The 24,093-nt window shown below is 41.9% G+C and overlaps 1 protein-coding gene and 1 pseudogene across 4 annotated transcripts in view; one reads left to right on the forward strand and one right to left on the reverse strand.

Moving 5' to 3' along the window:
• The window catches only part of Alg6 (ALG6 alpha-1,3-glucosyltransferase), a 75,558-nt gene that overhangs the window by 41,080 nt on the left and 10,385 nt on the right, over positions 1 to 24,093 (reverse strand). For 3 of the 4 annotated variants that reach the window (XM_029562512.1, XM_029562513.1, XM_029562511.1), the window contains one exon: positions 19,761 to 19,845. In XM_029562512.1, coding sequence (XP_029418372.1) covers positions 19,761 to 19,845 — 85 coding nt within the window. Of the gene's footprint in view, positions 1 to 19,760; positions 19,846 to 22,308; positions 22,378 to 24,093 lie in introns of all 4 variants that reach the window. The other variant, XM_029562514.1, reaches the window with a different exon arrangement.
• LOC103732483 lies at positions 10,277 to 11,537 on the forward strand (annotated as a pseudogene).

Consider the following 24,093-nt stretch of genomic DNA (forward strand, 5'->3'; position numbering starts at 1 on the left):
TCACTTTATCTGCCTCATAGAGCTGCTGAAGCATTGAGTTAGACATAAAAGAAAAAAATCAGTCTTTTTAAAAATGTAAAAGAAAACATTATACAGCAAAAGACCTCTCAAGTAAAAAAAAAAATCAAATACAGAAACAAGAAGGTATTTAGTTTATATACCCAATACACAGGACAAAACTGATTAAACTGAGCAATACTGTAGGCCATATGGAATTTAAGGTCATCTCCACGAACATCCTTTCGTGTTCAGACCCCTGAGTGTGTATAATCCCTTTCCTAAGTGTGAACAAAACTTGTGACTTGCTTCTCACCAGCAGAATATAGTAAATGGGATAAGATACCACTCCTGTGCATTCATGTATTTTACATATAAAATATGCCAGAGTGACTTCTCATTGGCTTTGAAGACGCAAGTTGACATGGTTAGTAAGTGGTCATACAAGAGACACATACAGCAAGAAACTCCAAATGGACTCCAGGAATTGAGAGTGACTCCCGAGAAGAAACTGAATACACACCTGTATTCCCAGCATGCATAAGCTACAACAGGAGGTCTGCCATAAATTCAGAGCCAGCATGGACTACACAGCAAGTACCAGACCAGCTAGGAATACAGAGCAAGGCCTTGTCATAAAACAAAACAAGCCGAGTGTGATGGCACCCACCTTTATTCCTAGTACCTGGGAGGCCAGTCTGGTCTACAGTGTGAGTTCCAGGTCAGCCAGGGCTACAGAATGAGACCCCATCTCAAAGTGGAAAAGTAAAAAGGAAGAGGAGGTGGCGGAAGAGGAAGAAGAAGAGGAGGAGGAGACAGTGGAGGCTATGACAGCAGCAGAAAAAACAAATTCCTAGAACTGATTAACTATAAAGTGGCAGGTTACAAAATTAATCTACAAAAAATCAGTGGCCTTTCTATATATCAATAACAAGCCATCAGAGAAAGAGTATAGGGAAACCTTCCCATTCACAATAGGCTCAAAAAAAATAAAATATCATGGACTAAACCTGACCAAACACATCAAAGATCTCCCTAATGAAAATTTTAAATCTTTAAAGAGGTTGAAGACACTAAAAGATGAAGGACCTCCCATGCTCATGGATTCAAAGAATTAATATTGTGAAAATGACCATCCTACAAAAAGCAATATGTAGATTCAATGCAATCCCAATCAAAATTCCCATAACATACTTCACAGAATTAGAAAAAAAAATTCTAAAATTCATGTGGAAGCACAAAAGATAGCCAAAGCAATCTTGAACACAAAGAGTGAGGCGGGGGGGGGGGATTATTATACCAGATCTCAAACTATATTACAGATACTGGCACAAAAATAACACATAGACACATATCAATTGAACATCATTGAAGACCCAAACATGAGTACACACAATTTCAGCCACCTGATATTGACAAAGGTGACAGAAACACACAATGAAGGAAACGCAGCATCTTCAACAAATGGTGCTGGCAAAAGTGATCTCCACCTGTAGAAGAATGAAACTAGATCCTTGTATTTCACCTTGCACAAAAGTCAACTCCAAATGGATCAAAGACCTCAAAGTGGAAACCCTGAAACTAATAGAAGAAAACATCGGAAGTAACCTACAAGATAGAGGTGTAAAAAAAGATTTTCTAAATCGGACATCAGTTGTTCAGGAATTAGGATGAATAAGTAACAAGTGGGACCTCACTAAACAAAAAAGCTTCTGTACATCTGTACAGCAAAAGAAACAATCAAGGAAGTGAAGAGAAAACCCACAGAGTGGGAGAAAATCTTCACCAGTGACACGTTTGACAAAGGTTTAACATTCAAAATATATAAAGAACTCAAAAACCAAAGAATCAAGAAAACAAATGACCCAATTAAAAGATGAGCTAAAGATCTGAACAGAGTTCTCAAAAGAAGAAATAAAGATGGCTAAGAAACATCTGTGGGGAGCCGCCTGCCGTCCCTGCAGACGCCATTACAAGATGGCGCTCACATCCGGTTCATGCTGAGCAGTAAATAAGTCAGTACGCATGCCCGAAGTAATTTTCCACCTTCTAGTCTCTGCCTACCTCGTGGCGTGATATGGGCTGATGAGTTTGCGACCAATCAAGAGTTGCCACGTCCAAGACGGGCTTACTAACCTATATAAGGGCTGGGTTTCCGACATTTGGGGTCTTCGCCCTGTAAGCTTATGCTCTCCCTCTCAAGATGCATTAAAGCTTTTCTGCAGAAGGATCCTGAGTGTGCCGCGTCGTTCTTGCTGGCGAGACGATAACGCGGGACAAACATCTTTAAAAGTGTTCAACAAGTCGACCTAATTTATTCCTGTGGCTGCCACCGGTGCCCTTTGGAAATCTGATCACAGCCTCTACTTTATTTTTTTAAACCAGGTCAACTTGTACTTCTATCTTGTATCTAGTGACCTCAGACCTGGTTATGTGAGGACTAGATTCTAGCTGGCCTCTGCCCTTCAGGCAGCTATGAGACTCATCAGCTAAACCTGCAGCTTTTTGATGTTGGCTCTAATTGATTCTCATAATGGGAAGCTAGGACACCTCTGTAGGAGGTGGATTTTAAAGTATTCTGCTAGAAGCAAAAGGTTTCTTGAAGGTTGTGCTGGATAGCTTTAGTGTCAACTTGACACACCTGGGTTTAGGGAGCCTCAACTGGAGAATTGCCTTCTTAGGACTGGCCTGTGGCCATGTCTGTGAGGCATCTTCTTGATTGCTGTATGATGTGGGAGGGCTCAGTGCATTGGGGGTTGTGCCACCCCTGAGATGGGGGGCTGTGTTGAATAAGAAAGCAGGCTGAACAGGGGCCAGGAGAGCAAGTCAGTAAGCAGCATTCCTCCATGGCCTGTGTTCCAGCTCCAGCCTCCAGGTTCCTGCCCTGAGTTCCTACCTTGGGCTCCCGGATGAACTGTGACCCAGGATATGTAAGCTAAATAAACCCTTTCCTCCCCAAGTTGGCAGTGGTCAGAGTATTTTGTCACAGCAATGAAGAAACAAACCAGAACAAAGGTTTACCTTAAAATTTTGGGCAAACTTTATAGGGTATTTATTTTTCCTTTTAAATGGATCTTTCAACTAGGAATAATTTTTGATTTACAGAAGTTTCAGTGCACGACATGGGTGCACTTACATGCAGGCAATACATTCATACACGTAAGATAAAAACAGTTTTTGGGTTTTTTTGGTCTTTTCGAGACAGGGTCTCCCTGTAGTCCCAGCTGGCCTGGAGCTAGTTGTGTGGACCAGGCTGGCCTCAAACTCAGAGAGCCACCTGCCTCTGCCTCCTGAGTGCTGTGAGGCAAATGCCACCAAGCCCAGCAGATCACTATTATCTTAATATCAGCCATTGCTTTTCACTTCCAAATGTACACCTGGAATCGGCTTCCCAGAACTGTGAGCTGAGCATTCTTGGGTTTCCTTTCATGTCGCCTCAAAAATAGACAAGACCTTGAGTCCGGTTAGGTTCTGTCCTTGCTCTTGTTGCATCATAAGCCTCAATAACACCTTTGAGTAAAAGATAACAAGTACTGTGGAGGAAGGCCGGGCACTTCCGGAGGCCTGATTTCACCTGTTTACAGTCAGGGATCAATTACAACTAGCTCCTAAGCCTTCTGATGGGTCTGGACTACTACAGAAGGCAGGCCTTTGAGTATATAAAACAGTCCCGGAGGAAGGCTTGTTAATGCTTTGCTGTTGGGTTGCTGGTTGCGAGCTGGTCTGGGTGAATAGTCCTCAGTTTTGCAGTATTGAAAGGTTCTATCTTCTTTCATAGCTGGGAAACCTTTAGTTATGTTTCAAAGAAAGCTTTAGTGAACTTACTGCAGAGGGGAGAGCAGAAAGAAGCAAGGACCCAAGGCAGGCTAAAGGACCCAAAAGAAGGGGAACCAGTCACTGGGCTTCTGGGAAACACCCTGTAGGAGGTCACAGCAACTTTCTGAAAGCATTCTTTTAGGCAGGTGCCCTTTTCCTCAAAAAACAGATGGGGGAAGAGACTTTCTACTTGGATTTGAGAGAGGGTTGGCTCCGGGAGAAGTTAAAGTTGAATTCTAAACTGAGATTTCTTATGCTCTTTCTCGTGGAAAAAATTACCTGCAAGTCTTTTCTACTTCTACTCAGCTTCAAAATCTCATGCTTTAGCAAAACCACTTTTCTGTCTTAAAAGAAATAAGCTTAGAGATTGAGGGTCAAAAGCAAGTCCAGAAATCTCTTTAGAGCCAGGTTGTAAAGTGCTTTCTTTTGGACTCCTGAAGTCTTTTGCTACAGAAACACCTGTCTGGGGCAATGGTGGAAATGGAAAGCTAGCTGCTCTTCTTTCAGAGACAACAGGAGGGTTATGATGTTTGAAAAATGGAGCTAAAGTGATCTTCAAGCATCCCATGGTCTATAACCCTCCCTCTGCCCTAATAGTTAAATCTTTTCATCTCAGAAGGCTGTCATGGAATACTCGTATAAAACCAGTGGGCTGACACCTTCTACCTGAGGGTGGTATTCGCCTTAGGCTGTGCAGTCCTCTGCAGGATTCTCAGAAAGCACTTGTGTGATAGCTGAAGGACTAGGGGGAGTTTGTGTCTAGGAAGAGGGGCTCAAGCAGAGGAGCCAAGTACTTGTCTTCACGTAGATAACTCTGCCCAGCAGACTCTTGACTCTTGACTGGCAATTCTCTCACCACAAAATCACTTGCCAGGTGACAACAGGGCTCTAGAAGCTCTGGGGTCTATGTGGGCTGATGTTAGTTAAGGATTAAAGGGGCAGCTGGGGAGTAGGTACAGGAGAAGCCCCTGCAGGGTACAGCTCAGGGAGAACAATGCTTCCCCACAGTTTAACATTGACAACAGTGCAAGTTAGTTACCCTCTACTGTTCTCTGTACTTATCCCTCTGACAGCAAAACTTCTGTTCCTACAAGTTGAGTAGGTATACTGGTGAGAATTTGCCAATCAAGAAATTGGTCAGACTTAGTGTTAATTCTAAGGCATTAAGTATATAATACATAAAGACCCCTCATTTCCATAAACCGCATCTAGCACTATAAAACAGAAAATGGTCAACTTGTACACATGACTTGACTTCATAGTTACAGATATGCCTTTAGATGAGCAGGTAAATAAAAACCTCAGTTGAAAATCGGAGATTCCGAGACCATTCTTGCCACTTACAACACCACAAGATAACTGCCGTGTGCTGACCCAACTAATCGCAGACTGAAGCTTGGGTGAACCTGACATTGCAAAATAGCTGGCTTTTCTGCTGGGTTTTGCAGAGGTGCAGGACTATGGCCATCAAACTGTGATATGGCTTAGAGGATGAGTTTCCAACAATGTTGAAAATCACCAGAAGTCAAGAGTTAAGAAGACTGGGGGTGTGGCTTAGTTAATGCTTGCCTTGCATGCAGAAAGCCCTGGGTTTGATCCTCATCTTGTAATGCATACCTGTAATCCCAGCACTTGGAGTAGAGAAGAAAGATGAGCACTTCAAGGCCATCTTCAGTTTGCAATCAGCCTGGTTCCATGAAACCCTATCTCAAAAACAAAGACCGAGTATAGCTCAGAATTCCTTTCCTGTTGGGCCTGTCCTTGCTGCATTGGTTCCTTCCGGTCCTCTGGCCTATTCATCTAACTTCCTGCTCCTGGGCTCAGTCCATCTACCAACCTTGATCATACCTTCCATCTGACCCCATAGTCAAATCCTGACTGAGTGTCAATCCAAATCCTGTAGCTGTGCTGAGGCAACACTGTGTTCAATTCATAGTTTGGGTTTCTTAGAGTCCCATGTCTGCCTGAAACTAGTCAAGGCCAGGGGTCAGTGGATACCTCCTTAGCAGGTTGGAGTCATGTGATACCTCTTGCTACCAAATCTAAAACCCTTAATCAAAACCTCTCTTTAGGTGTGTTAAGACAGTCAGATCCGCAGGGAGCAGTGGAAAGAGGACGTGAAATAATAAAAATGAAAGAATTAAGGCACTGAAATTATGAATAGCTGAGGCCAGTGGGTATTACTAGTTTTTTAAAAGGTATGCATTAAAGTAACTTGACATGGTTAACAACTTCACCTGAAGTCAGAGGCATTTGGACCTTTGTGAGACCTTGATGAATAGAAAAAAAAGAGCTCAAAGTACAGTGAGGAAGGGTGTTGGCAAAATTCTACCAGCATACATTGCAGGGAGCTCAGAGAACCCAAGTGTCCTCACTAAGATGCTTGCCCAGCAGTTACCAGAGTTGGTCTCCAATGAAGAAATACCCTCAAGCCTGAACCTGGGGCCACAGCAGTCACTTCTCGAAATTCCCAGGCTGCTCCAGTGGGGAATATCATCTAGGCCCCACCTTGTTGCTGCAACAAATTTTAAAACTTAGGAGGCTTGACAACACTCTGGATCTTAATGATCTATGCCTGTTTCAGCTCAACACTGCCACAGGTCACTAGGGAGCTTGGGCTTTCTGAAATGTCAGTTAGCCAAGACAACCATTCAACCTGGAGGCCACTGAGGTTTGGAACCCCTCCATGATCAACTGTGGAGCCCACTTCTCGTTTACCATATAAAAGGCTGGAGTTGCCAGCATTTTAAGGGGCATGGAAAGAAAGCTACTTTCTTACGGAAAGACTAGAAATTAGTGTTCTACCTATGACCTTGGATGACACCTGGACATTCTAATCCGTACCAAACACTAGAACTTTCTGTGGTATTGTCCCTTAACAGTTAATTCACAGGGCCTGTTAAGCCCAACCCTCAAGGAAGCTAATTCACCTGAAGACTTGCTAAGGAGGAGGGAGAAAGTAATTTCCTTAATACCCTCAGGGTATTTGCTTACACAGCTTCACTGCCAAACCTGCCTGCTTTTCTCAGTTCTAACTCACAAGTGTAACTTCCTTTTAACTTTGCTACCTGTGAATTCCAGTCGAAATTCTAAGCATGCTTACCCCCAAAGTACACAGGGGACACGGAAGCTTGGTGGGTTTTTATCACTAATACAAGGGAACTGTCTTTTCCCCATTGGCTGGGGTCCGACCTCAGTCTCTAAAGGCTGGCTAAAAGAGTGATATGAAGGGAGAAGAGTTCTCCTGCCCCAGCCAATCAGACTCAGGAATGCTTTAGGGCCTTTCCTTAAGTTTTACAGGGTGTGGGATTAAAAGATTAGAATTACTTGACCACATAGCCTGGGGTGGTGGGCAAGTGTTTAATGCTAGCACTTGGGAGGCAGAGGCAAGCAGATCTAAGATGAAGCCAACGTGGTCTACATAGTGACTTCCAGACCACCTCTAGCAGGGGCTAGAGGGAGACCCTGTCTCAAAGAAAGAAAAATTCTGTCATAAACAAAGTTCCAAGTGTTACAGGATTTGAAAGAACAAATACTGTTTTTCACACCCCCTCAACTTAAAGCAGTTGGACTGACTCATGCAACACACTCGTTCCCTATTTCTCTTCAGAGTCAAATATTTAGGAGCAACTTGAGGCAGAAAGGAGTTTGTTTAAGACTTCAGTGGAGCTGACCTTAAGAGTAAAAATAAATTGGTTTATCTGGGCCAACTGTAGTGTCTTAAACACCCAAAAGGAAAGTATAACCAAAGATTAATGGGGTTAATATAATTTAAGAGTCCATATGTATAGCTAAAGGCTACATAACAAACAATGCCAGACAGGAGATGCCTTCCTTTGAGTTATTGGCCAGGGTGGCCCAAAAGACTCCCACATAGTAACCCAGCATAGAAATGGGAAAATGAACAGCAGACCTCAATCTTTCTAAAGGAATACTGACAACTGATTGCTGCTAGATGAGGAACAGCTGGGTATATAGATGAATAAGATTGTGTGGGATGTTCTGTATGATATGCACACACAAAAAATCAACAAATTAAAGACATGCTTGAGGAGGAAGCATAAAAATGTACTTCATGTTAAATAGTAGAGGTGATAAACATTACCAGTGAAATCTACCTGATGACTTATATCCATACTCAGGGACTAAGGATCCGAGTATAACTGACTGTGACTAACAATCAGATACATAGGGATCAAAGACACATGTGTAAACATGTAAGCGTTAGTAGCATTAAAAATATAGGAAACAGCTTTTTTTGAGACAGGGTCTCCCTGTAGCCCCCGCTGTCCTGGAACTCGCTATGTAGACCAGGCTGGCCTTGAACCCACAGAGAACCGCCTGCCTCTGCCTCCCAAGTGCTGGGATTAAATAAAGGCGTGCGCCACCACGCCCTGCAGGAAACAGCATATTTTAAAATGAAATAGAGCTCTTTAAAGGGTAAAAACTCATTCAATTTTATGTCTTACAGGGTTTATACTGAGTTCAATATTGTATACCGTGTTAATTCAACTGTGAACCTAAAAATTTACAGCCACTTTTGAAAGATGTATCCTTGCTCTGGAATGTGTTACTGAATATGTTAACGCTGCAATGAAATGCTGCTTCTAATCATGTGGTTATTAAATTTAAAAAAAAAATTTTAAAAACTTCAATGGAGGCTGGGTGTGGTGGCCCACGTTTTTAATCCCAGCACCCAGAAGGCAGAGGCAGGTGGATTTGAGTTCATGGCCAGCTTTGTCTACATACCAAGTTCCAGGCCAGCTTGGGCTACAGGGAGACCCTGTCTCAAAAGAACCCCCCCTCCAGAAATAGGAAGATCAGTGACACTTGTTTGAGCCTCAAAAGAATTGACAGAGCTGGGCGTGGTGACACCCACCTTTAATCCCAGTACTCAGAAGGAGAGTTGGGTGGATCTGAGATGGAGGCCAGCCTGGTCTACATAGTGAGTTCGAGGATAGCTGGGGCTACAGGGAGACCATGTCTCAACACCGCCCCTCCTCAAAAAAGAGTTCACTGGACTGTGCTCTGTCTGTGGTCTGGTGGGAAATGGCAGAGGGAGGAAGAGGCAGCAGCTGGTTGCACTAACTAAAACAAGCAGAGGGACGTCAATGTTTCATGCTCACTTTGATTTCATTGAGTCCAAGAACTTAGTCCATGAGATGGTACCACTCACATTCCATGTGGGCCATCGTCCTGCTTAGTAAAAGCCTTCTGGAAAATACCCTCATCTATTTTCCACGGGGATTCTAAATCCATCAAGTTAAGATGATTAACTAGTAGGTGTATGTGTTAACGGAGTTTGAAACCACTGGGAAAAAAACCAACAGACTCAATTCAAATTTTCATTGATCAAATTATTAGGGCTATAGCCTTCCCTGGTCTGAGTCAGAGAGGGTGAAACTAACTTATAAAGGCAAACCACAAATACCATAGAAATTTCATCACACACGAGTAATGCCAGTTGGTCCTGAGTATGGTTAGGACACCCAAGTTGGCAGATAAGCAAGCTACAGAGGCCAAAACAAGCTAACGTGCCCTTAAAAGATGTATAGAGACCTTGACAGTAAGGCACTTTCTGATTAAGTGCAGCTGCAGTATCTGGGAGGTGACCAAAGTCAGCTACTCCAAAGAAAGTACTAAGGGGAAGCAACTAAGTTCAGGTGCTTAATCGTGACACTGGCTGTTTTTCTAGTTTTTGAAGTTTAAAGTGGTTGCTTTATATAAAATGAAGTTACTTTGGCTATTACAATTTGGGGGGGCTCCATTTGGGGCCTGTAGATAGTCATTGGAATTGGGGGTGAAATAAAAGGCTTCAGGCAAAAGACACTGAGTACAGAAATACTGTGAAGGTGAGACCTGTTACATGTTTCCTGTATTCTGACTGCTGAGGATAATCATTGTAACGTGACCGATTCCAGGACAAAGCTTGCCAGCAACAAGTAGAACTTACTCCTAGGGGTGTAGGACATGTCTGTATGCTGGAGAAAGGTGTGAAACACCAAAGGCTGTCATTTCTGTCATCTGTGCCTGAACAGTGATTCGGTGTTACAGTTCCTGACATTAATATTTGTACTCAACAACACTGAAGCTATGTTTTACGTGGTTCACTGTAAACGAGCGTGACAGTGCTGTCAACTAGACAGGATCTAGGAAAAATCCAGAAGGGAGAATGTCTGGGCACGTCTGACAGTGGGAATTTGGATTGGATTAAAGTGGGAAGGCACACCCTAGAAGAGGGCGGTGCCATGCTGTGGGCGGGGCTCCTGGACTGCATAAAAAGCAGAAGCTGGAAGGATGGCAGTGGCAGTGGTTAACCAAGAGGCAGAGGAGGTCTGTCCTGAGAAAGGAAGGACGCTGGAGCTGCCTGCCTGAGCCAGCCAGCCTCGGGATTAAGATTTAGGTGGGGACCAGCCTTGGCCCTGACAGGATTGTGAAGTCAGCCTGCCTGGGGACTCTCAACATGGTGACCTCTCTGGGTTACAACACCTACAACAGGCAGAGCTAGGAGGATGTGGACTTCCCTATTCTCTGCCAGACTTGTCTTGGAGAAAACCTTTGTATACAAATGACCAAAGAAAAGTATGGAAAGGAACGCAAAATCTGTGCCAGGTCATTCAGTGTTTTGCTGGTGCCCTGGGCCCCGCATGCACTTCAAGAGGACTGAAGTGTGTCAGACCTGCAGTAAATTGAAGAATGTTTGTCAGATCTGCCTATTAGACCTAGAGTATGACCTGTCCACCCAGGTTCGTGATGCAGGATTGTCATCTGAAGATGACATGCCGAAATCCAATGTCAACAAGGAGTACTACAGGCAGAATATGGAGAAATTTCTAACTGATGGAACCCGACCAGTTGGCCTGCTGGGGAAAGCTCCATCCACCAGTGACATCCTGCTCAAACTGGCCTGGACCACGCCTTACTACCAAAGGAATCAGCTCCACATTTGTTCCTTCTGGGTGAAAGAATGTAAGAGAGGAGTGTCCATTCAGACATGAGAAGCCCACAGATCCAGATGACCCCCTTGCTGATCAGAATATAAAAGACTGGTGCTATGGGATCTATGACCCCATAGCAGAAAAGCTTTTGAAGCTGGCTTCCTCCATACCTCATCTGGATCCTCCAGAGGACAAGACGATCATCACACTGTATGTGGGTGGTCTGTGCCATGCCATCACTCAGACAGATCTCAGAAATCACTTTTACCAGTTCAGGGAGATCCCCAGGATCACTGTGGTGCAGAGGCAGCACTGTGTTTTCATCTAGTTTGCCAGCAGGCAGGCTGCGGAGGTGGCTGCTGAGAAGTCCTTTAATGAGCTGATCATCAATGGCCACAGACTCAGCGTGAAACAGGGATGATGTCAAGCAGCCACAGGGAAAGAGAAAGATGGAATCACAGACTCAGGGTCAAGCTGCATGCAGCCTGTAGCAGGACTGCCTGGAGCTCTTCCTCCTCCTCTTGTAGCCTCTGCCAACTACTTCAGCCTGCCCCCAAGTGGTCCTGCAGCTGTGGTGCACATTGCTCTGCCCCCACCCCCAGATTTTGGACCACACATATTGCACCCAATAGGACCACCCCCTCCTTTGCTGAGGGCTCCAGGACCAATCCACTATCCTTCTCAGGACCCTGAGAGAATGGGAGCTCAAGCTGGAGAGCACAGCAGTCCCTAGCACAGCATCACCACCCAGGGGCTCAGAAGAAATCCCAGTACATGCATCTTGGGATAAGCATAACTCTTTCCTTGCTTTGTAGCTTCCATGGTGTTGAGATACGGGCAGAAAATGACAGTTATGCCTCCCCACATGTATTCAGAGGACCAGTGGACCTCCTGTAAGCTGCTACTATAACATTACTTAGAAGACCTGTATGGGGAACAGCACTTGGGGACTGGAATATTTAATGGAGTTACCATCCCAATATGTTTTGTGTCTTTTGGGGTGGGAGGCAAAAATTGACCTGCGACTTTAAAAAATCTTTTGACCATTAAAGTCTTCAACATCGCCAGTATGTTGAAGGAAATGCAAATTAAAACCACCTTAAGATTTCATCTTACCCCAGAGGGTCCAACATCAAGAGAACAAATGATACCAAATCCTGGCAAGGATGTGGAGAAAGGGGAACACTCGTTCACTGCTGGTGGGACTGCAAACTTGTGCAAACCCTATGGAAAGCAGTATGGAGAACTCTTAAAAAATTAAAAATGAACCTTCCATTTGACCTGGTTATACCACTCCTTGGCATATACCTAAAGGATGCATCCTATTGCAGAGATACCTGTACATCCATGTTTGTTGCTGCTCTTTTCACAAGAGTTAAGAGATGGAAGCAACCTAAGTGTCCCTCAACTGAGGAGTGGATAATGAAAATGTGGTACAGTTACACAATGGAGTTCTACTCAGAGGTAAAGGAAGATGAAATAATGAAATCTGCAGGTAAATGGATCTAGAAACTGTTATACTAAGTAAAGTAACACAGACCCAGAAAAACAACATGTGTTCTCCCTCATTTGTGGATCCTAGCACCAAAGCCTTACATGTGAGTACATATCCTGATGTAACTACAGGAACCAGGAAAATGGAAAGAAACCCAGGAGGTAAAGGGAAAAGAAGGAACCTGAAGAGAACAGTAGGAAACAGGTGTTACTTAGGGAGAAATGTGTAAAATGGGGGTAGTTAAATGGGAGGGGGAGAGGGAGGCTTATACAGGAACTATGGGAATAAAGGGGAAGAAGGCGCTCAAGAGAGGTGGGACCACAGCAGACAGGAATTATCAAGGGAGAAAGGGGAAAATGGGGTTACTTTAAATCAGGAGGGTGTGGAGGAAAGATAAGATGGGGAGGGAGAGCGGAGAGATAAACAATGCCTAGCTAGTATAAAAAACTAAAGGAAATTGTATTAGTCTAAAAACCTAAAAAATTACACATGCATGAGTCCATGTGTATATCTGTGGGCTACATAACAAGAAATGACAGGAGAAACCTTCCTTTGAGTTGCTGGCTAGGGTAGTCCAAGAGACTCCCAAAATCACACAGACTATTGCCACAGCCCTTGATTGCCTTCTGACGACAGAACATATTTTGGACACAGGATTTGGAGCAATGGACCTGGAGCTGGCCTGTAAACCACCTCCCCTGAAGGCTAGCTCCCATAACTTTGGAGATTTCTATGCAGACTGCTAAGGGAAAACATCAATCGATAGTCCAACCCCAGCTTCAAGGCCTAAAAACCACATTAATGACCAACACAGCAAACAACACTGGTGCAGTAGTGGCACTTTTATCTTGGGGGGTAATCAGCAGCTACCTAATTGGACTTAAAGCCCACCCAATGGGAGGAAACTCATGTTTTCTCCCAAATACACACAGCTGGAGAGGTCATAGATCTTAGAGAAAACCCCAAGGCTGTCACATCACTAGACAAATGTAATTTCTTACTATATGCAAAATATGGATCCTTAAATTTAAAGACAAGTATCCCAGTAACCACCCATCAAAAAGCTTTTTCAACAGAATGAGATTATTGCAGAGTTCCACAACCGGTCACACATAGAAATTGCCTATGAATTTCCCAAAGTCTAAGTGGCACATCTACGATGCAATCTCTACACCTAAGGTTCACGGAACATAGAACAGGTTCACGGAACATAGAACAAAGGATGAAGAGAACATTAATGCATCTTTCAGTTCTCATCAATGAAGATCCCTCATGCAACAGAGGGCCAGGAATGCAAAAGGTCACAAATGGCCAAAGCGTAGAGAATAAAGAGTCTGCAGAGTGTGCATCCTTGGACAGGACTCCTATATTAAAATCCACCCACCCAGGGTTCAGGAACCATTGCAGATGAGGGGGCGGAAAGACTGTAAGAGCCAGGAAGGAGGTGCATAACCATATGCAAATAAGAGTCCTACAAGCACCTGGAACCCTTCTCATATGAACCTACAGCAATGGTGTCAGCATGCACAGGACCCATGCAAACTCATGCAGACAAAAACTGTAGAAATAAACAGCAGATCCCAATCTTAGTCAAAGAATTATGGGCAGCTGACTACTGCACTGTGAGGAAGAGCTGATCTTTTCGTTTTTGTTTTGGTCTTTTTAAAACAGGGTCTCCCTGTAGCCCCCAGCTGTCCTGGAACTCACTATGTAGACCAGGCTGGCCTTGAACTCACAGAGATCTGCCTGCCTCTGCCTCCCAAGTGCTGGGACTACAGGCGTGCACCACCATGCCTGGCCTGAGCTGATCTTCTTAAAGGGAGGAACTCTAAATAGGCTGACTTGATCTCAGTGGATGAATTTGCACTGAGGGACATCTGGGGACAGTAACTTGACATGATAGGCCTTAACACAAATGATACCATGTGTCAATTCCAGTGGGGAGGGGGGGGCTATAGGAGGGGACTAATTAGGAAGGGAGTATAAAGATAATTAAGATGTTCTGTATAAAATATACAAATTCAATTAAAGTTTTTTTAAATACCGTATGACACTGAAGCCCTAGAAGTGCTTACCTCTCCAGACTGGTGCTAATGTCTAATACATCTATAGCCCAGCTGGTCCATTGCAAGCTCTGAAACCCTGAAGAGAACATCATGATAAGCTACAGTCAGGCTCTAATCTAAAAACTTTGGTAATAAAACGCACATATGCGGTCATTTGTTCTACAGCACAGAAAGTTAACCTGTTTTTAATTGACCAATAACAAACAGGTATAGTGGTGCCTGCCTGTGATCCCAGAACTCCAGAGCCTGAGATAGGAGATCTGAGAGTATAAGGCAAGCCTGGACCACAAAGAAAGAACCTGTCCCCAAGAAAAACATAGATCAGTATCACCTCTACCACTTCAAAAAAGGACAATCCAGCTGGGCGTGGTGGCACACGCCTTTAATCCCAGCACTTGGGAGGCAGAGGCAGGCATATCTCTGTGAGTTCAAGGCCAGCCTGGTCCACATAGTTCCAGGACGGCTGGGGCTACAGGGAGACCCTGTCTCAAAAAGAACAACAACAAAAGACAATCCATTAGAGACATCAGGAAAAGAAATGAATATGCAATTTTGAGAAAACAATAAATGCATTTTAAAATGATCAGTGTCAAAGGTAGTCAAGGAAACACCAATTTTAAGTTTGGTATTAAGTATGGTGAAGGCATGTGGAAAGATACTGTGTTGTTGGTACCCATTAACGCTGTCTACCCTGGGCTGAGGGTATAACTTAATTGGCAGAGTGCTTGCCAAACATGAAAGAAGCCCTGGGTTCCCTCCCCTGCATGGAATAAAGTCAGGTGTAGTGGCACATGCCTGTAATCCCATCACTTAGGAGGCAGGCAGATCAAGAGTTCAAGATTATCTTCAGCTATAGAGCAAGTTTGGGGATGACCTCCAGTACATGGGGGCAGGAGGAGGGAGAAGATACACAGAAAGAGACCACTCTAGAGAATGTCTTAGAAAAAATGTGAATATTGAATATATTATTTCTCTACTAAGTGACATTTAGTGTTTCAACTTCCTCATTACTATAAATAATGCCAAAATAAACAGCTATTTTCACCAATTCTTGTGATTTATAAAACTGCATTTTTTTAAAAAAAAAATCTTATTTTTATTTTATGTGTATGAGTGTTATGCCTGCATGTAGGTAAGTGCACCCATGTCGTGCAATGCCTGCAGAAGACAGAAGAGGCTGTCGGACCCCTGGAACTGGAGTTATGGACAGTTGTTAGCTGTCATGTGGGTGCTGGGATTTGAACCCGGGTCTTCTGCAAGAACAGCCAGTCTTTTTAACCACTGAGCCATCTCTCCAGCCCATAAAACTGCAATTTTATTCTGAAAACATGTTAACAGAGAGTAGACTCTCTCCTTGCCCAAGTATAAAACCATGCCTGCACTAAGCCAGGCAACTCTTTCTGTTAATGATTGTTTCAAAGATGGGAAAGATTTCTACCCGTCAACAAGAGGTAAAAAAGTATTACTATTATTCTTGCCTTCAACATTATTTTATAACACTACAATGCTTATAACCAAGGCAGCCATCTAATGATTACATGATAAAAAGCCTCAGTATAACAGGTCTACAAGCCAAGAACAGCAGAAAGGAACAGGAAAAGCAAGCCTTTGCTATCCTTGAGCCATTTTACTAGTCCTGCAGTTCAGCAATTACTTTATTGCTTAAATCACTATTTGCCCAGGCTGGCCTGGGATCCACCTGCCTCAGCCTCCTGAGTACATGGGACTACATACCACAGCAATCTGATCAGGATCCACCTGTCTTGGCCTCCCGATTACATGGGACTACATGCCCCCACAGCCAGCTGACTTGAGCTTTCTATTCCTTGCTGCTAAATGTGCTCAGCACAAGATCTGTCAATGAGATTACACTAGGCGCTACATAATTTTTCATGACTTTCAGACTATTAACCACGTATTCTTTCTTTGAATTAGACATTTACAATTTTAAAAAATATATTTAAGGTAGGGTTTTGCTTTCTGTTATTTCATTACCTCAATCAATTGCAGCCTAAAAATATTAGCCAGGAAATTAAGAAACTGCCTTCTCTTTGAGTAGCATGACAAAATGCCATGCTTTTCCATTCCATCCTTCCTAGAAAACTACCCCTCATCTAACACATTGTGTAAACTACCTGTCATTCTGTAAGTTACCTCACATTAGTAGCTTTCTTATCAGAACTGTCACAGAATTACAGTGCCTACATTCAAATAACCTTTATTTTACATAATAATGGACCCAAAGCACAAGAGTATTGATGCTGGCAATTTTATTATAGTACCCTGCTATCATTGCTCTATTTTATTATGAATCTTACTGCATCTACTTTATAAGTTAAACTTTGTCAGACATGCATGCTGCTGTGACTTGAGTAGTCTGCTACCTGTTAGAAGCTGCTCCTCAGTATGGCAGCAAGGAAGAAGCAGTGGACCTTGAAAGGGGTGGACCCTAGTGGAGGAAAATAGCCATTGGGGTCATGACCTTGGAAGGCATGGATGCCAGCTTAAAGGAGCAAGTTAGTTCTTTGGTAAAGTGAGTTGTTATAAAAGAGCAAGCCTAACCCCTAAATCAGTCTGACTTGCCACATGACTTCTGCAGATATTCTCAATACTGTGTTGTCACTCACCATGAGATGCCCCACCAAGAGCTGAGTGGTAGTAGCATCACGTTCTTGAACTTTCTGAACTGAATCAGCTTCTTTTCTTCAAAAGTACTCAGTATTTTCTTTCAGTACTAAGTACATTTACTTTTTATTTTAAATATATTTATTTTTATTATGTGTATGCATGTACTGCCTGTATGTAGGTAAGTGCACCTGTGTCATGCAATGCCCGTGGAGGACAGAAGAGGCTGTCGGATCCCCTGGAACTGGAGTTACAGACAATTGTTAGCTGCTATGTGGGTGCTGGGATTTGAACCCGGATCTTCTGCAAGAACAGTCAATGTTCTTAACCACTGAGCCATCTCTCTAGCCCCCAATATATTTACTTTTATACCAAACCCTTCATTGAGAACTACTCATCAAAGAATAGCCAAGAATAAGGCTCTTATCCATATAATTTTTAGAAAATAATTACAAAGCTAAAAAGTAAAGTCTAATTTGTCTTAGTAAATAACTACCTTAGTCTACCAATATAACACATGAACATTAAGAATGTCTTAATAAGCCAGGCATGGTGGTACACACTTTTTAACCGAGAACTTAAAAGGCAGGGGCAGGCAGATCTCTGAGTTCAAGACCAGCCTGGTCTACATAGCAAGTTCCGAGCCAGCCAACTACATAGTTAGACCCTGTTTCAAAACAAAACAAAACAACAAGAATTGATTAATAGCCAGGTGTAATGGTACACACCTTTAATCTCACACTGGGGAGGCAGAGGCAGGCAGAGTTCTGTAAGTTCCAGGTTAACTTGGTCTACATAGTGAGTTTTAGGCCAGGGCTATATAGTGAGACCTGCCTCAAAATCATCATAATCATCATCTAAACAGTGACCCTTTTTAATTAAATCAATGCCAAGATCTGAAAGATGCTCAAAATAGAACAACAAATAGTGCCAAGGGCAGAGAACCTCTCTAGCATGACCAAGGCCCTGGGTTTAATCAACACTGGGGGAAAAAAAAAAAAGAAAAAATAGTGCCAAATATTTGGCTGAACTCTTATCTGAAACACTGCAAACTCTAAGTGCAGTATAACTGATTAATAAAGTTCAACATGAAGTTTCTGCATAAAATAGTCTAATAAAAGTTATATAAAAGCAATGACCAAAGAATAACAGAATATTATGAACAGCTATATAGCTGGTCTATAGAATAATCTATCAGCCATCAAGTAAATAAGTAATGGCACCAACTATCATCAAAACACATTCAATAAGAAGCTGGGAATATAGCTCAGTGGCAGAGTACTTACCTAGTATAATGGGCTCAAAATGAGAGGGAAGGGGATAAGAAGGAATATATTCAGTAAAAGTGGCAGGCATGAATTTCTTTTCTTTTCTTTTTTGAGACAGGGTCTTGCTATGTATCCCAAGCTTGTCTAGAACTGTGTAGCCCAGGCTGGTCTAGAACTTGTAATTCTCTTGCCTCTGCCTCCTGCATATGTATACCTATGCTAACATGACCAGTTCACAAGCATGAATTTCATTTTTTGTAGTGCTGGGGATTGAACCCAGACTTCCCATGCTAGGGAAACACTGTACCAGTGAGCCACATTCCCAGCCCACAGGCACAAATTTCAGTGATGCTATAACCATGGTAACATTCATCACAAGCTCATTACATGTCAGGCACTGGTCTAGAAGCATTACATGTATTATTTCATTTGATCTTCACAATAACCCAGGGAAATACGTTGACAGTTACTTCCATTCTGCAAGTGATAAAACTGGAAGACAACATTAAATAATTTTCCAAAGGTTACACCACTAGTAAACAGAGCTAGGATCTGAAATCAGGCAATCTGACTAGCACCTACCCTCTTCACATTTTTACATCTCAAACATTCCTAAGAAACACTCTGTGAAACCTCCAGGTAAACAGGAAGTTAAGGTTAATTACCATTGTTTGAGTGGTTGACAATAATAAATTAAAACTTCTATGATGTTTTCTGAGTTATACAAAATGGAAGGTACCAATACATACCATACCATGAAATCCCTGAAGGGTGGAAGCTCTCCTTACACTACATAGACGGCTATGGAAATCGAACCAGTTAAAAAGGGCAAGTAAATACTCATCCCTTCAAGAGGTATTTTGAAGGGTCTGCCATGTGTCAGGGCCCATTCTCAATGCAGCATATAGAGACATGACCCAAAGGGACATAGGTGCTTTTTTTCAGTTGAAAACAAGTCCAAGTCTCCCTTTTGTTCCTTTTTCAGGTACACAAATAAAGCCAGCTACTATTGTCAAGACTTCTGTTTTCAGCTACAGTTATTGTCCAGTGAGCTTTAACATAAGTAATATGGAAAAGGGAACAGTAAGAAAATACTTTTAGCTCATGATAAAATTTCCAGTTTTTATCCAGGGGAGTTTTCTAAGACATATAGTGTCTATCTTAAGGCTGGCCAGAAGGCTCAGTGGGGAAGAACACTTGCCACAAAAGCCTAGCAACCTGAGTTCCCTGGAACTCATGTAAAGGTGGAAAGAGAAAACCAACTCCATAAAGTTGTCCTCTGATCATCACACATGCACAATGGCATGTATGTGCCCCCCCACATCACACACAATAATATTAAAAAATTCTAGCTTAATAGCATATCCTGGATAACTGACTGTACATATGGATAACTTTCAGGACTATGAAATTTCAAAGATGAAATACAACATGCACAGCAAAGCATCATCTACAAGAAAAGAGGATATTCAGGATGAAGGAAATAGTGTTTTTCTTTTAAATATCTTTATATTGATTATGATAAATGGGAAAATCAAGCCAAAATTATCCATACCATTGTTTGATTGGTAAATTAAAAGTAATTTCTTGCCAGTGTCTCTGAGCTTCATAATCACCGAACATAGGGGGCTTTCCAGCACCTAAAATGAAAAGTAAAAAAGAGCAAAATAATGTACTTTTTAGCATATCACTGAGGTTTTTTTTAATTTCTTTATAAAACTGGTCAACATTACATTACAGCAGCAATGAAGTCAGGGAAAGAACACAGGAGTTACCAAAAGTCTGAGATAATGTCAGAATTTGAGCACTGCTAGCATACCAGGTGACTGTGTGCTGGGTAAAATTAACACAACCTATCCCAAGGACTGCTAGAATAAATACCAGGATGGATATAAAGTACTCAGAACAGTGCCTAGCACAGGAAACATTCAGCAAATGGAAGTCATTATTAACCTTACTTAGGTTCTTATTAACACAAGACATCCATGTTTATTTTTTAATTTTTAAAATTAGTATGTGTGTGTGCGCATGTGTGTGTACAGGTATACTTGTACCACCCCACACATCAGAGGACAACTCTCAGGAGCTGGGTCTCTCTTCTGCCACCTTATAGAATCCAGAGCTCGAACTCAACTCATCAGGCCTGCACACAAGCACCTCTTCCTGCTGAGCCATCTCCTCAGCCCCAGGTTTATTTTTACTTTATGAGAAAAACTGTCAACAACACTGTATGGTTTGATTACAAAATGTCCCCCACCAGCTCCTATGTCTGAACAGCTAGAGGGGCTAGTTTGGAAAGTTGTGGAACCTTTAAGAAGTAGAGACTCACCAGAGGAAGTGGGTCATGGGGGAGGACCTTGATGCTTTATAACCCAACTCCACTTCCTGTTCACTCTCTGCTTCCTGACTTTGGATACAATGTGACCATTCTTCTCCTATGCCTGTTGCCACAACCTTTCCTGCCATGACTGGCCAAAGCCTCTAAGACTAAAACCCTTCTCTTAAGTGGCTTCTTGTCAAGCATTTGGTCATAGCAACAAAAGTCACTAATACAAACACTTCACAAAAAGTACCATAAAGTAACAACAAATATCTGCATTTTACAAAGGGCTTTTACAAACTAAAAATAAAAAACTTAAGATTATACACAGAATTACAAAACAGGTATATACTGACAAAGGACAGACTTTACAACCAAATGAACTATATAAAAACTTAGGAGTCAGTGAGACTGCTCAGCAGGTAAAGGCACTTGCCTCCAATATGAGTTCAACCCCTGAAATCCGCATAGTGGAAAGAGAAATGACTACTACAAGTTTTCCTCAGACCTCTACAAACCATGTACTATATAGCACACATTCAACATACACACACACAGGTAAATTATTTCTAAAAACTCAGCTTACAATTTCTTCAAAATAAGGGATAACAGTCCTTTAATAACTAGCACATGATTATTGTTCCTACTTTAAGGCTAGAAAAAGAGGTGATAGTCACTCAAGCAGTAAGAAGTAGGATCCGGATATAAACACAGCAAACTGACTCTAAAGCCCACATTCTTAACTCCTACCCTATACTGCCCACTTAAAATAACAGAAAGGTACTTCCATTTAGCAAATAGTGAACACCCACTCCCTCTTTAACTACCAGTTGACTACCAAACTATGAGAAGCCCAAAAAGGTATAGTGAAGTTACAGGTTTCTAAATCAGCTAATAAGGTGGAAAAAACACAGTCAAATACAGTTACTGAGGGTGAGCCACAGTGAAGAAAGACACTCTATTGCTTGCTGAAATCTAACCCAGGGTTTCTCAAGCTTCAGGACACTATGGTAACAAAACTATTTACTGCTGTATTCTACCAGTATTTCTTTAAGTGCTAGAGTTCCTATCATGCTCTCACTATGGGACAACTATGGGGAAAGCAGAGCAACAGCTTATATATAGCATGTACACACTGAGTAACTGGCACAAGATACTACCCATAGTGTAACACACTTGTGTATGCACAAACTCCCATCTCTCGGAATGAACCACAACTTACTCATTTTTGTATCCTCAGGATGTATTAATATCTAGTGACTCTCAATGGCACCTGACAGATTCCTGGTGAATATTGATTCAAAAGAATCTGTGAGTTCCTCATTTTCCACTTAATGAATGTGTAATATCAATTTGTGATGGCAGACTAATTAATTACACAAAAGCTGCTTGACACAAAACTCATTGTTTCTAGGCCCCAAACATCTTTACTGAATGGCACTTTGAATTTTTCACTGTTCATGCTGCTTATTCTCTAATATATATGTATCAGATATATATTGTTATCTATTATCATATGCTGCCTTCAAGAATCACCTTAAGGGGCCAAAAAGATAGCTCAGCAGGTAAAGGTTGACAATCCAAGTTCAATTCCTGAAACTCAAAGCTGGGTGTGATAGCAAACTCACAGCATTCCTAAAGATGGGAGGCAGAGACAAGACAATCACCCAGAAACTGAAACCTTGCCTCAGTACAATGGAAGGCAAGAACAGACTCCTGAAAGCTGGCCTCCTGCCTGCATACACATATACACTCAAATGAGTAAATCAAAATAAATAATTACCTCAGGGCTAAAGATGTAGTTTAAAAGTAGAGTGCCTATCCAGCATATGCAAGGCCATGGGTTCAATCCCTGGCATGAAAAACAAAACAAAATGTTGAGTTGGGTATGGTGTAAGAATCACCTCAAGTTAGGTGTGGATGGCAAGGAATGGTGGCACATGCCTTTAATCCCAGCACTTGGGACGCAGAGGCAAGCGGATCTCTAGGAGTTTGAGACCAGCCCTGGTCTATTTAGTGAGTTCCAGGTCAGCCAGAGCTACAAAGTGAGATCCTATCTTAAAAAAAAATAAAACAAAAAAAAAGTAGGCACAGTGGTACATGCCTATCAGCATTCAGGAAGTGACCAATCTTGGCTACAAAACAATCAAGGCCTGGGCTACATGAGACCCTCTCAAAAAAAATAAAATAAACACGCTGGAGAGATGGTTCAGCAGTTAAGAGAGCGTACTGCTCTTGCAGAGGACCCACGTTTGGCTCCCAACACGTCTATCAGGTAGCTCTCAACTGACTGCAACTCCAAGTCCAGGGGATATGACGCCCTCTTCTGGACTCCACAGGCACCTGCCCTCATGCACACAAACACAGACACATAATTAAAAATATATTTTTAAAAATCATTACAAATCCTCCAGGAACCTTCCCCTTTTAAAACACTGAAGGTGAATTACTGACTTCTCATAACATGTATACTTTCCATGCCATGTTTCATCATACAGCTAAACTACTTCCTAATCGTTTATCAATTAAGAATTTTCATTATTAGAGACAGGAAAACTCATCTTCCATAGTTCAAAGGAAGTACACTGTAAGGCATATACTTCTATAAGCTTGTACTTATTCTCTATAAGCTTGCTTAATTAAACTCAACAGGAGAGGAAGAATAACCTACAATAATTTCTTAAAGGAAAAGAATTCCTCAATGAGTTACTTTTATGTATATTATGGATATGTATGTATGTGTGTTTCTATTTCAATAAGTATAACCACTTTAGGGGGAGAAAAGTTGACTTGTTTTTTTTCTGTGGCATTAGGATAATAATAGAGAATATTTCAAGTAATTTCTTGTACCTAGAAAAAAGTCCAACTATCTAGACTTCCTGAAACTACTCTAGAAACTCTTGTGGTCAATGTGGAAGAATTTATTGCCGTTCTCTAACAAATAGAAGAATGGATAATGACTCTCTTTAGGGTTGGGAAACAAGTTTTTATCCAGAGTCTGACCTACTTCAATAAATTCAGCTGACACTGGCTATGAAATTAGTACTTAAGTTTTTAAAACTGCTAAAGTGCCCTTAAAGCAACCCAGAAGGACAACCCAACTGTACCTATGGGAGCTCCACTGAGGAAGGGCAAAAGGATTCCTTCCAAAGCGATTAGCTCTACAATTCATTCACATGAGATTCTGAACTTCATAAAGAAAACACACCAACATACATTTACAGAGCTTCGGCTCAATCATATTTTAAGAAAATGGGCTTAAGCAGTACTTAAAAATGTTCATTTTATTAATTGCTGAATTATTCAAAATTATGTTTGAATATAAACAATGAAAAGTCTGTTAACAATACATATGCACAGTGAAATTATAAACATTCTAAGAGAAGAAAATCTGACTAAAATTTTCCGTATGAAACCCTTCTTTTATGTTTCTGGTAAGAACTTGTAAATTCTTATAAATAGTGATGTTTTATAAATAGTAGTTAGTTTCAAAAGAAACTAATCAATTAAATCAAGTACAGTCATATTTTTTAAATTTTATTTATGTGTATGCATGTATTGCCTGCAT

Source organism: Nannospalax galili, unplaced genomic scaffold, assembly GCF_000622305.1.
Source record: "Nannospalax galili isolate Female #2095 unplaced genomic scaffold, S.galili_v1.0 scaffold553, whole genome shotgun sequence".
In the NCBI taxonomy this organism is placed as follows: Eukaryota; Metazoa; Chordata; class Mammalia; order Rodentia; family Spalacidae; genus Nannospalax; species Nannospalax galili.